Source organism: Chiloscyllium plagiosum, chromosome 3, assembly GCF_004010195.1.
Source record: "Chiloscyllium plagiosum isolate BGI_BamShark_2017 chromosome 3, ASM401019v2, whole genome shotgun sequence".
Taxonomy (NCBI): domain Eukaryota; kingdom Metazoa; phylum Chordata; class Chondrichthyes; order Orectolobiformes; family Hemiscylliidae; genus Chiloscyllium; species Chiloscyllium plagiosum.
In genome coordinates, this window is record NC_057712.1 from 108,472,663 (window position 1) to 108,485,045 (window position 12,383).

A 12,383-nucleotide genomic window follows, 5' to 3' on the forward strand; every position below is an offset into this window, starting at 1 on the left:
ATTTAATACTAGATGCATAAGAATGATTGAAAAATCTTTCATCCAATATTTTATGAAAGGACTTTCATAAATGCTTACCAAATTCAACAGTTAAGAGGATTATATAGTCATACAGTTGTATAGCACTGAAGCAGACAGCAGACCCTTTGGTCCAACTTGCAAATGCTGACTAGAAATTAGTCTGGTCCCATTTGTCAGTATTTGACCCATATCACTCCAAATCCTTCCTACTCATGTACCATACAGATGCCTTTTAAATTTGCAATTGTACCAGCCCCCACCACTTCCTCTGGCAGCTCATTCCATACACATACCACCCTCTGCATGAAAAAGCTGCCCCTTTTAAATGTTTGCCCTCTCACCCTAAACCTATACCCTCTAGTTTTGGACTTCCTATCGTGCGAAAAAGACCTTGGTTACTCACCTTATCCATGCCCCTCATGATCTTATTAACTTCTATAAGAACACCCCTCAGCCTCTGACGCTCCAGGGAAAATCACCCAAGCCTATTCAGCCTCTCCCTATAGCTCAAACCCTCCAACCCTGGCAACATCCTTGTAAATCTTTTCTAGACCCTTTCAAGTTTAACATTTTTGAACATGATAAACATATTAATGACTATTTGGATAAAATATAGAAATGAGTAGAATATTTGTGCTGCTGTGGCTCTCTCATTGATCCTCATTGTCCTTCTTCTGTGCTGAAATTTCTAAGGTGTTAGATTTGAATTATAAAGAAAGGCAGATAGGCTGGGACTTCTTTCATTGAAGTGTAGGAGGTTGAGAAGCAACCTGGTAGAACTTTAGAAAATAATGGGAGGTATTGATAGCATTAATAGAACATAGAACAATACAGCGCAGAACAGGCCTTTCGGCCCTCGATGTTGCGTCGACCTGTGAACTATTCTCAGCTTGTCCCCCTACACTATCCCAAAATCATCTATGTGCTTATCTAAGGATTGTTTAAATCTCCCTAATCTGGCTGAGTTGACTCCCTTAGCAGGTAGGGCATTCCACGCCCTTACACTCTCTGCGTAAAGAACTTGTCTCTGACATCGGTCTTAAATCTATCACCCCTCAATTTGTAGTTATGCCTTCTTGTGCAAGCAAATGGTAGTTGTCTTTTCCCTAGGATGTGGGATTTCAAGACCAGAGGGCACTTTTTTAAGGTGAGAGGAGAGAGATTTTAAAAAGACATTAGAGGCAAACATTTTACATAGAGGATAGTTCGCGTGTGGAATGAAGTTCCTGAAGAAATGGTGGGTGTCGGTATAACAACAATGTTTAAAAGACATTTAGGTGAGTACATGAATCGGAAAGATTTGGAGGGATATGAGCTAGGAGCAGGCAGGTGGGACTAGTTTAGTTTGAGATCATGTTTGGGATGGATGGTTGGACCAAATGGTCTGCTTCCATGCTGTATGACGGTTGGGAAATCAAAGACAATAAAGGAGAAAGACAGAAACAGTTCAGGTTATTGTGTTAACAACTTAGTTGATTATCTGCACACCCAATTTTTAAAAAAAGCTCATTCTGGATTTCACCTCAATTTTTGTTGATGTCATCAGCAGAGGTGGTGGACTTCACAAAGTAATAATTCGGTTAAAGACCAAAGCTCTTCCTGTAACTTGTGAGTTTAACTACGGTCCTAAATTGTCAACTCCCTGTTCATGTTGTCAGTTATTTTTGTACCAACATCAACACAAAATAAAGACCAAGTGTCAAAAGTCAGGACCCCTCTATAGGGTTTTTTGAATACATCACATTTGACTTAATTTGTTTTAGTGTGAACTAAGGAGCAGGAGGTAGGAGAACCTTTATAGCAAGTTAGAGCAGAACACTTTTCTGGGTCAAATGGATTCTCCATCAAATTAAGTACTTCTCATATTCTATTTAAATTCAAAATAATAAAAATGACCTGGAGAATAATCCAAAGGCTCTTAAGGTTTAGCAGCTGATTCAAATTGCTACAGTGAGAAAGATGGCAAAGAATCATTTGACATAAAAAGAGGATTTTGAAAAACTGGCAAAAACACCTCTTACCTACACAGACTATGACATTTCATGTATGTATCATACCCCATTATGAAGGATACACCTCTGCAACACCAGAACCTTTACAGATATTGACTGAGCAGTTAGATATTCTAGCTTTTTCACCTTCCCCCTTAATTTATGAACAATTACTGATGGACACGGATGATAAAAGGTTTTGTTATGAGGCGTCCTTTCAAAACCCACATCAGTTTTTGCTACATAAAAGCAGGCTGATGGAAATATTAAGTAATCTGAGAAATTAATAGGATAATAAAGAGAAAAATGATGTTAATGTGTGGTCGGCTGCAGCTGACATTTACAACTCAATTCTCCATGTGCCTGAAATTGTAATAAGGGCCTTTTGGATTCTTGATTTTTAGCTGGTCTCTGAAAAAAACATATGACTGATTATGAACAGTTCAAAGTGAGTTTGCCAAATGAAGTAATACTGTTAGTTGTTAGAAATCGCACAACATCAGGTTATAGTCCAACAGGTTTATTTGAAATCACAAGCTTTCAGAGCGTAGTCCCTTTGTCAGGTGAAGTGAGACAGAAGCGCACAGACACAATTTATGGGCAGAGAAGTCAAAGTATCATACAAATGGTGTGAGTGGAGTGTCGAATAATAAGTCTCTGCAGGTGATCAGGATTGTCAGACAGTGTGAGTAATGCGTCAATAGCTGAATAACAACTGAAGGGATGACCTAAAATCCAATTAAATGAGGCAGAGTGATAATTACAAAAAAATTAAAGTAAGGTGTTGCTGGAGACAAACCAAATGACTGGAATAACATGGAACACAAACAGAAGCTTCCTGAAAGCCCAGAAGGTCCAGCAACATCTGTGAAGAGAAACCAAAGGAATGGACACCGGCCCCGAAATGTTAACTCTAATTTTTCTTCACAGATGCTGCCTTTGGTCTAGACTTTCAGAGTATCCTATACACTCTCATCTTGCCTACTTCTCTCATTAGAGATTTCTACTGCCTTCCGAAGATACACAGAGCCAGCACGCCTGGACGTCCCATCATATCAGCCAAAGGGACCTTGTGTGAGACATTTCTGGCTATGTCGAGGGCATTTTGAAACCAAGTGTACAGGGGGCCCCCAGCTTCTGTCACGATGGTAGATTTGTTACAAGGACCAGTTAGACCAGGAACATTCCTCATCATAATGGATGTTTAGGCACTCTGCACAACATTCCTCATGACAATAGCTATCGCTGCAATAGCATCAGTACTCAAAACCAACAACTGTCAAATCTGTGGGCACCAGCCTACAACTCATCTGCTTCATCCATGACCACAACATTTTCACCTTCGACAAATAATTCTTTATCCAGATACATGGAACAGCCACGGGACCAAATTTCATCCCAATATACCAACATTTTCATGCTCAATCAACAAGTTCAACCAAGACTTCCTTGATGCACAGGACCTCTGACCAACACTGTACACCATGTACATCAATGACATTTTCTTTCTTTGGACTCATGGTGAGGTGAAATGACTACACAGTGATATCAACAAGTTTCATCCCACCATCAGACTTACCAGGGACTACACTTCAGATTCAGTCTCATTCTTGGGCACCTCAATACCTCACTCTCATAAGAACAGAATACGGTGCTCAACTCATTGATTGCCAGTTCTGACGTAACACAGCAAAAAACCGCAATGACCTCCTCAGAGGACAGACATAGGATATGAGCAATAGAGTACCCTTTGTCGTCCAGTACTTCCTGGAGCAGAGGGACTACATCATGATTTTTGCAGCCTTCAACATGTCATTGATGGTGATGAGCATCTCGCCAAGATCATCCCTATGCTTCCACTTCTTGCCTTCAAACAACCGCCAAACCTTAAACAGTCCATCGTTCGCAGCAAACTACCCAGCCTTCAGGACAACATTGACCACAACACCACACAACCCAACTAAGGCAATGTGTGCCTCAGATCATTGACATGGACACAACCATCACACATGGAAACACCACCCACCACATACACAGCAGATATTCATGTTACTCAGCCAATGTTGACCATCTCATCCGCTGCAGGCAAGGATGCCCCGAGACATGATATATTGGCAAGATCATGCAGATGCTATGGCAACAGGTGAATGAACATCATACAGCAATTGCCAACTAGGAATGTTCCCTCCCAGTCGGGGAACACTTCAGCAAAGACATTCAGCCTCCAGTCTTCGGGTAAGTGCCCTCCAAGGCAGCCTTCGAGATACACAACGATGCAGAATTGCTGAGTAGAAACTGATAGACAAGTTCCGTACCCATGGATACGGCCTCAACTGTGATCTTGGGCTCATATTACACTTCATGTGACCCCACTACATTGCTCTGTATCTGTAAAATCTTCCTTACTGTCCTGTTTTGACACCATGGTCTAGATAAATTGTTATGATCTTGTTATTTTAATTAATTTGTATAATTTTGGATTACTTAGTACATTGGTTAAACCCTTGTCATGCAACTCTTATACCCATCATGTTAATCCAGTCAAATAAAACTGAAAGAACTGTGGATGCTGAAATTCAGGAGAAAAGGGCTAGGGGTTGCTGGGGGGGGGAGCATTCCAGGGGTTTGGCAGCATCTGTGAAGAAAAATCAGAGTTAACGTTTCAGAGTAGGTGACCCTTCCTCTGGTTTTTCTTCACAGATGTTGCCAGACTGGCTGGCATTTGCAGCTTTTGTCGTGTTCCATGTTGTTCCAATCATTTGGTTTGTCTCCAGCAACACTTTTTAAAAAAAAATTTTGTAATTATCTCTCTGCCTCATTTAATTGGATTTCAATCACCCTTTCGGTTGTTATTCAGTTATTGACACTTTACTCACTCCATCTGACACTCTTGATCATCTGCAGAGACTTATTATTCAACACACCACTCACACCATTTGTATGATCCTTTGATCTCTCTGCCCATAAAGTCTGTGTCTGTGCACTTTTGTCTCACTTCACCTGACGAAGGGACTATGCTCTGAAAGTTTCTGATTTCAAATAAACCTGTTGGACTATAATCTGGTGTTGTGTGATTTCTGACTTTGTCAACCCCATCCAACACCGGCAGCTCCTCATCACTGTTAGTTGTATCAGCAGTGATGGGATGCTGGGCAGAAATAGATGCAGGTGTTGCAGCATACTCAATGAAAGTGGCAATATTGAGAATGTTTTGGATGATCTGACAGTTTGAAAGGATTTGCAAGGTGGGAGTGTTCACAAAGTAGACACTGGTAATTTTCAAGATGAGGAAAGTAGCTATTTGTTTTTATGAAAGGAGTCAAGGGGACATAAATTTAAGGTGAAGAGTGGAAGGTATGGGGGGCTGTCAGGGGTAGGTTCTTTACCCAGAGAGTGGTGGGGGCATGGAATGCGTTGCCTGTGGGAGTGGCAGAGTCAGAATCATTGGTGACCTTTAAGCGGCAATTGGATAGGTACACGGATAGGTGCTTAAGCTAGGACAAATGTTCGGTACAACATCGTGGGCTGAAGGGCCTGTTCTGTGCTGTATTGTTCTATGTTCTAAAAGAATCCTAGTTCATGGGTATGACAGAATGCAATAACACTGCATCTAGAGCTTGTAAAAGGCCAGGGATAATTATAAGTAATATAATTGGCAGAGATAAAAAGCAGCTGAAAGAGCAATGAGAAGATAATTTTAGGTCCATAGAAGTGCGATGTTAACAGTTGTGATCGAATATTGTGGTGACCTACAAAACGGAACTGTTATATATTGAGATGGAAAAGCACTGAGCCGCTGAATGATATTAAAATTATATGATGTACATGCAACATAAGGTACCTCTCAGGTCATTGGTAGCCATATGGAATGAGGTGTACCTTGTTTTACTCAGGCTCTGTACCAATCACTTGGTCAACTGACTGATTGGAAAATGACAGTATACGTGCATCTTCTATTTTAATGTTCCACCATTTTTCCTTCCAGAATCCTAGGTACTTGTTCACAATGAATTTCACCAGGCACTTATCTGATAGGTGTAAATCGTCAAGCTGTTTGTAACATCTTAGTTACCCCAGCAAACACCAATTGTTGTCATCTGCATATATCATTACCTTATAAGGCATCCTTTATCCTAGGTCTGAACATATAGGAACCAAAGCTTGCAATAAGTACTTTTCCCACTTCATTGTGTTTTCCTTTACATAGGTTTCCCCCCCCCCCCTCTTTAGTCTGTTACTAATCTAATTTATAAATCAGTTTTAAGATATCAGATTTTCATGTAATACTTTCTGGAAAGCCTTTGGTAAAGGAAAACATAGCTAACCACACAATTTCACCTGTTATGCTTGCCACAAGAAAACTGCAGAGCAATGTAGTTGAACTCGACATTGCTTCCATGATGCAATGGAAGCATTGCATCATGGAAGCAATGATGCTTCCATTGCTTCCATGAGGGGAATAACAGAACTGCAATCAGAGAGGGAGTTTAAACCATAATGGACCGATATGGAATCAAAGTCTACAACATTGGTTAGGTAAGTTCTGTCTCTTGTAAAGCCACATTACCTTTAATTGATTAGGCTATATTCATAGAAGTGCCTTTCCATTTTTGTTTTTAGCCAGTTATTCCATTAGTTTTAGCATCACGCTAATGGAGTTGTAGTCTTCAGATGAAACCCTTAGTTATCCTTCTTCAGCACGCAAACTGGATTTGCAAATTTCTAACATATTGAAACCTTGATAGTGTTCAACAACTTCCTGCAAATGATTATGAGCATTGCAAAAAAATGCATTTTGAAATGTTTCCCTTTATTTGGAAATATTCTGGGCCATATACCTCAGAGGACCAGGAAGAAATAAAGATATTTAAAGAAGGACTCCAGATCTTTGGTAGTTGAGGGTACAGCTTCCAAAAATCCAATACAAGAAATGAGGACAGAAGAAGCCAGAACTGAAAGACACAAAATAGTCAACTACTTCCTATCAATCTTCATACATATTCTACACTGACCCTTTATGGCTTAAACTCACTTTCTGTCTCCTGGGTGCACTGAGATTTTGAAGGATGTCAATTCATTGTCAACCAGTGTATTTGCACTCATACATCCAATCTATGTTACTACACTTTTCTCTTATACACCAGAAAAGGTACAGTGTTCCCAATACCCTCTTCAAGAATGTTTAATTCTTGAAAGATTAGCCATGAATGTACAGTCGGCTCTGCAATAACACAGGACCACGAGAACAGAACTACCCGTGTTATAAGAAAATTGTGTAATAGCAGCACCATTTAAACTAATGTGGCCAGTATCATGTCATAACCAATACACACTTTAAAACTTTGCACTTTCAAAACAGTGTCCCTAATTTGTCAATTGTGTTATAAAGAATTTGTGCTAATGAAACATGAATTATAGCAGAATTACCTGTATGTACTTCTTCTTACTGATCACAAGCAAGAATGAGGGGAATTCTTTACTAACCCTTCTAGTCATAAAGGAGAGAAAGGGAGTGCTGATTGGACACTCGCTAGCCATTGTCTTTGAAGGGGTCTCTGCTTAGCATCATTATATCCTGGAGCATCACTGGAGAAAATAAAGTGTTTAGTGGCTCAGACTACTGAAGAAAAAGAATGAGTTTGGTCAAATAACTTTTAACTTAATAAGAGCAAATTTTAAAGATCATCAATCAAATCATAAAGAACCCAGAGTTTTTAAATACAAACAACCTTCTCATTCACACTCATCCAACTTTTCTTAATTAGACTACAACTGTGATGATGGAACAAATCAGGTTTTAATCTTCATAATACTTTACATTTTGAATAAAACTGAATGAAAAAGAATATCAAAGAGTGTTGTTGACGTGTCAACATGTTTTTATTGCCCATTAAAAATCTCAAGCCATACTATGCCCTGGTGCATTGGAAAGGAACAGAAATGTGATAAAACAAATTAATACATGTCAAAATCTGGACATTTGTATATGTGGCTGTGTGTGCATTAGTGGTTCAATCGTTAAAAGTAACAGGATTCATTTGTTAGACTTTCTAGCAGACAAGAGTTCTTCTCTGCTAGGAACATTCCATTTTGTTTCATTCAGTATCAGTTGGGAGCCAGCTGGACAACTGGTGAAGGTGGGTCAAAGACATCATCCTCAATAGTCTCCTCAATGGGTTTCATTTTTCCAGAAGTCCTAGTATATGGGGACCTCTCTGTTACATTTGAAAGAAGACAGAAGCAAAATAAACATCTGTGCAATGAAATGTTTGCTTTGAAGCTAATTGTTAGTAATGAATAGAAATTCTTTTCATTTACAAACTTGACTACCTTCTTTTTGAGACAGAGGCCCTAAGCAAAATGGAAACCGAAGCCCCACAGATAACTATCAAAGTAATCACAAGACTCGTGCAAATGCTACAACAATTGAAGGTAAAGTTAAAGTTGCCACAGTCCTACTGGACCATATCGCTGCTCTTCTCAATACGAGGGATGACTAGTGGCAGGTTAACCTGGAGCGTCACCATACCTTAGATGAGGGGACAGGTTGAGAAGGAAAGTCCTTTATGGTAACCTGTCCTGGTGAGAGAACTTAACTATGTTGTTGACGTCCTCTGCATCATAAACTGGAAGTCCAGCCAACTGAACTAACTGACCCCCTACAACAACTGCAGGCAAATTGAACACATATCAAAAGTTACTGTCTGGACTGAGCTGGATAGCTTTTAGTCTTTTTTTTAATAGGAAGTGGTGTAGGCATGTCAAGACAAATAATTTCCTGTGCATACCCTCACAATGTGATATTAAAATAAAACAGCATCTCACTGTCAGGCTCACCATTGACATGCCTCAAACCAGATGAAGCTGCTACTTGCACAGTACAGTTGAGCCCACCACAAAGTGAAGTCTTATCCACTTCAGCTCATTTTGCAATCCTTCAATTCATTGCATAAGGAGATACACAGTTACTAGTTCCGCTTACTCAGGTCTCAGATATCCTGTCGGCCCTACTGCAAACATCACATTTTTTATGTATCACTAAGTAGAAACTTTAAAAACCTAAACACATGGGTTGACCTTAACCAACAGGAGATGCCACAGAAAATCATTGTGTTCCTACCTACATTTCAAAGGTCAACTGATAGCTTATAGCTGTTTTATTCTGGTTTAACTTTCTAGTTTAATTCTCCATTCATTCTCCAATTTGGAAGTTCAAAGACTCTCACTTATTCTGCTCTCAATGTAATATTCAAATCACAGTCATCATATCAAAGCACTAAAATTAATTTGTCAAAGAAATTCTTAAATATTTAAAAATGCCTTAGGAAAACAAATCAGAAAATGTCATATTGAAAATAAAATTTCTTTTGCAAATGAAAACAAAACTAAACAGTGCTATAAGTGTATTTGGGGAGATAGTTATTTGCCTAGCTCCATAGATTTACTTAAAACCTTAAGATATCCTTTAGATATTTTATCCATCCAACAATGTCAATCATTTTCAAGTTATAATTAGTTGAATTTCATTGAAACTCCAGCTTAAATTGCTGCTCCAAGCTAGTATCAATTACAGTTTTCTTGAAATCTAAAAACTGCGTTAGTAAGCTTTGTTTTATTTAAATTATGTGGTTAATATCAGGCAACATGAAAGTATAAAAGTTAAGTTTTTAGCAATGGTACATTCATGCAGATTGAAGGGATATACAGAATGTAGTTACATCCATAATACTCAAATACTAAAATACACTTTTCTTTAAAAAAAATACAAGGAAGAAATTTACAGTTTATTAAATCTACCTTAATTAATTGAAAGGGTAACTAGCAAAGAAGGCTTGATGACCTAAATTCCGTGTGATTCATTACCATGGAAGGTTCGATTTTACCAGTTGTGCCCCATTCTCAATACTATCAGGCAATTGTACACATGCAATAAACAGTCAGATAGTGTTTAATGCTCATCGAAGCATCCTGTGTTTAGTGCAAGAAGGAATAGAAAGATGCAGGCTTCTTTTGGTGCCAGAAATAAAATAAATGTTTCAGTTCAGCCAAAATGTCGACATTAAAAATGTAATTTCTAAAAGATGTGGATGCTCGACATTAATTACACATCAAAACATGTCTGACCATCTGAGAATCTTTCAAAATCACTTAAGGTTTTTCCAAGCACATGCTAAAATGGACTTTTGTTACCCCACATGTATCGGTCACTTTTTCCATAACAGTGTGAAATCATTTTCTTTCTTTACCTCTCCTAACCCGAAGGCTGAAGCGCAACTGCGACATTTTCGTGAAAATCATTTAAAAGCAGGGGTCAACTTGAAGGAGTGTTTCTGAACTGGATATCTCAGTGAATGGTGAGGAACACTTATTTATCCACTGAGTCAAGGGTTACCAGTTTTGGATATCCTGCCTGTAACAAGGCAGCACAGAACTTTGTAATCAGTACAAAACTATTAAATCAAAAGAATAACAGGATCAGTTACATATTCTTCCACCATGCAGCCAATAATAATTACAATTGTTCCGAGTAATTAAAAAGATGAGGAATATCATAGTTTAATCAAGACTGAAAAGGTAAAAGGGCTCATAAGAATGTAAAACAAAAACTGAAGTTACTGGAAAAGGTCAGCAGATGTGGCAGCATTTGTGAAGAGATTTTTTAAAATGTAGACAGATTTGAGTTACAGACAATTACTGACATCTAATCACAGTTGAAACATTAGGCCATCTTTAGATTAAAACAAGGTATCAACCTCTGTTGGAGGGAAAATACAGGAAAGCCCAGTGGTTCAAATAACTTTACAATGAACAGTGACAATTTATGCAAAATACTTTAAGTACCATTACCTTTAATATCAGAACACAAGGAAGCTCAGGGAAACAAAGGGAGCTTGGAGTGCTTGTCCACAGGGAAGGTTTTATGGGGAGTTATGAATATATTTGGAACATTAGCCTTTATCAGTTGTGGCATACATTATAAGAGGAGTCAGGCTATGTTGGTGCTGTACAAAACGTTGGTTAGGCTACAGCTAGAGTACTGTGTGCAGTCGTGGTTGCCACACTGTAGGAAGGATGTGACAGCACTGGTGGGGTGCTGTTGGTTTGGAACATTTGGGCTATGAAGAGTGGCTGGAGAAGCTGGAATTTAGAGCAGAGAAGACTGACGGCCTGATTGAGATGTATAACATGCTGAGGATCATGGACAGGGTGGTCAGAATACAGCTGCTCCACTTAGTTCATGCATCAATAATAAGGGAGCATAATTTTAAGGTGAAGGGCAGAAATATTAGTGGGGATTTAAGAAAAACTTATTTTCGCCCAAAGGGTGGCAGAAATCTGGAATGCACTGCCTTGGAGAATAGTAGAGGCAGGAAGCCTCACATCCTTCAAACAAAATGTGGACGAGCACTTGAAACATCATAACATTCTAGGTTATAGGCTGGAAAGTGGAATTAGTGCAGATAGGTGCATGCAGGCTCAATGGGCTGAAGGGCCTCTTCTGTGCTGAATGACTATCACACTCATTACAATTACAATTCATGCAATCTTTCCAACATAGTTATAGATTTGAAATGGTGGTCAGTTATGAGACAGTTCTATTATCTGATACATACACAACAATATCATCCTATTCTGCTTCAAGAAGTGGTATTTACTGAAAAATAAAACATCACTCTAGCAATGCAGAACTCCAATAATACTTCACTAATAATCTAGAATGGAAAACATGCCCAAATCTTGGTTCAGCGATTTTCAATCTACAATCTCCTGATACAAAATCCAAGGGCATTCTAGTTAACTTGAGTCATCGGAACAACTTTGATAATGAGTTTTCCTCTAGGACCTATTGATTTAATCAGGTTTTTCTCAAAATAATTAAAATAAATTAAGTTCTTGATTTATGTTACTTTTTTCAGTACCTGGGACCACGTAGTTAATCAGTCGGACCAAGCATGAACAAAATGCAGCAGTTGGCTCCTTTCAGACAAATTAGAGCAGTCTTGCAGGTTAGTTCCTTTTCACAAAGTGAGAACAACATAAAAGTGTTAACATCAAGTACAAAAATTCCACAGCAACTCAGGGGAGCACACAGCAACCATAACAACCTTGAATTTGCAGAGCTGGGCACCAATTTAGGTCAGAAGATAGAACCAACTGAGAGTTGGTCTGTTGGGTCACATTGAAAGTTTTACACTAGATTTTACTTTATTTATAGACTAGAATACTGAAGCTTATTCATTGCTGTTCAACTGTATGACCTACTGATGTAATTGGGAAAGGCTGTGGTGTAGTAGTAATGTTACTGGACCTGTAATGGAGAACTAAGGCTCAGTCACAGGGACATGAATTCAAGTCCCACCATGGCAGATG

The 12,383-nt window shown here is 38.8% G+C and overlaps 1 protein-coding gene across 3 annotated transcripts in view; it reads right to left on the reverse strand.

Annotated features, from left to right (window-relative positions):
* Positions 1 to 7,790: 7,790 nt before the first annotated feature.
* bves (blood vessel epicardial substance) overlaps positions 7,791 to 12,383 on the reverse strand; it is a 33,115-nt gene continuing 28,522 nt past the window's right edge. For 2 of the 3 annotated variants that reach the window (XM_043687032.1, XM_043687030.1), the window contains one exon: positions 7,791 to 8,227. In XM_043687032.1, the coding sequence (XP_043542967.1) occupies positions 8,118 to 8,227 (110 nt within the window). In that variant the 3' untranslated portion in view covers positions 7,791 to 8,117. Of the gene's footprint in view, positions 8,228 to 11,932; positions 12,028 to 12,383 lie in introns of all 3 variants that reach the window. The other variant, XM_043687031.1, reaches the window with a different exon arrangement.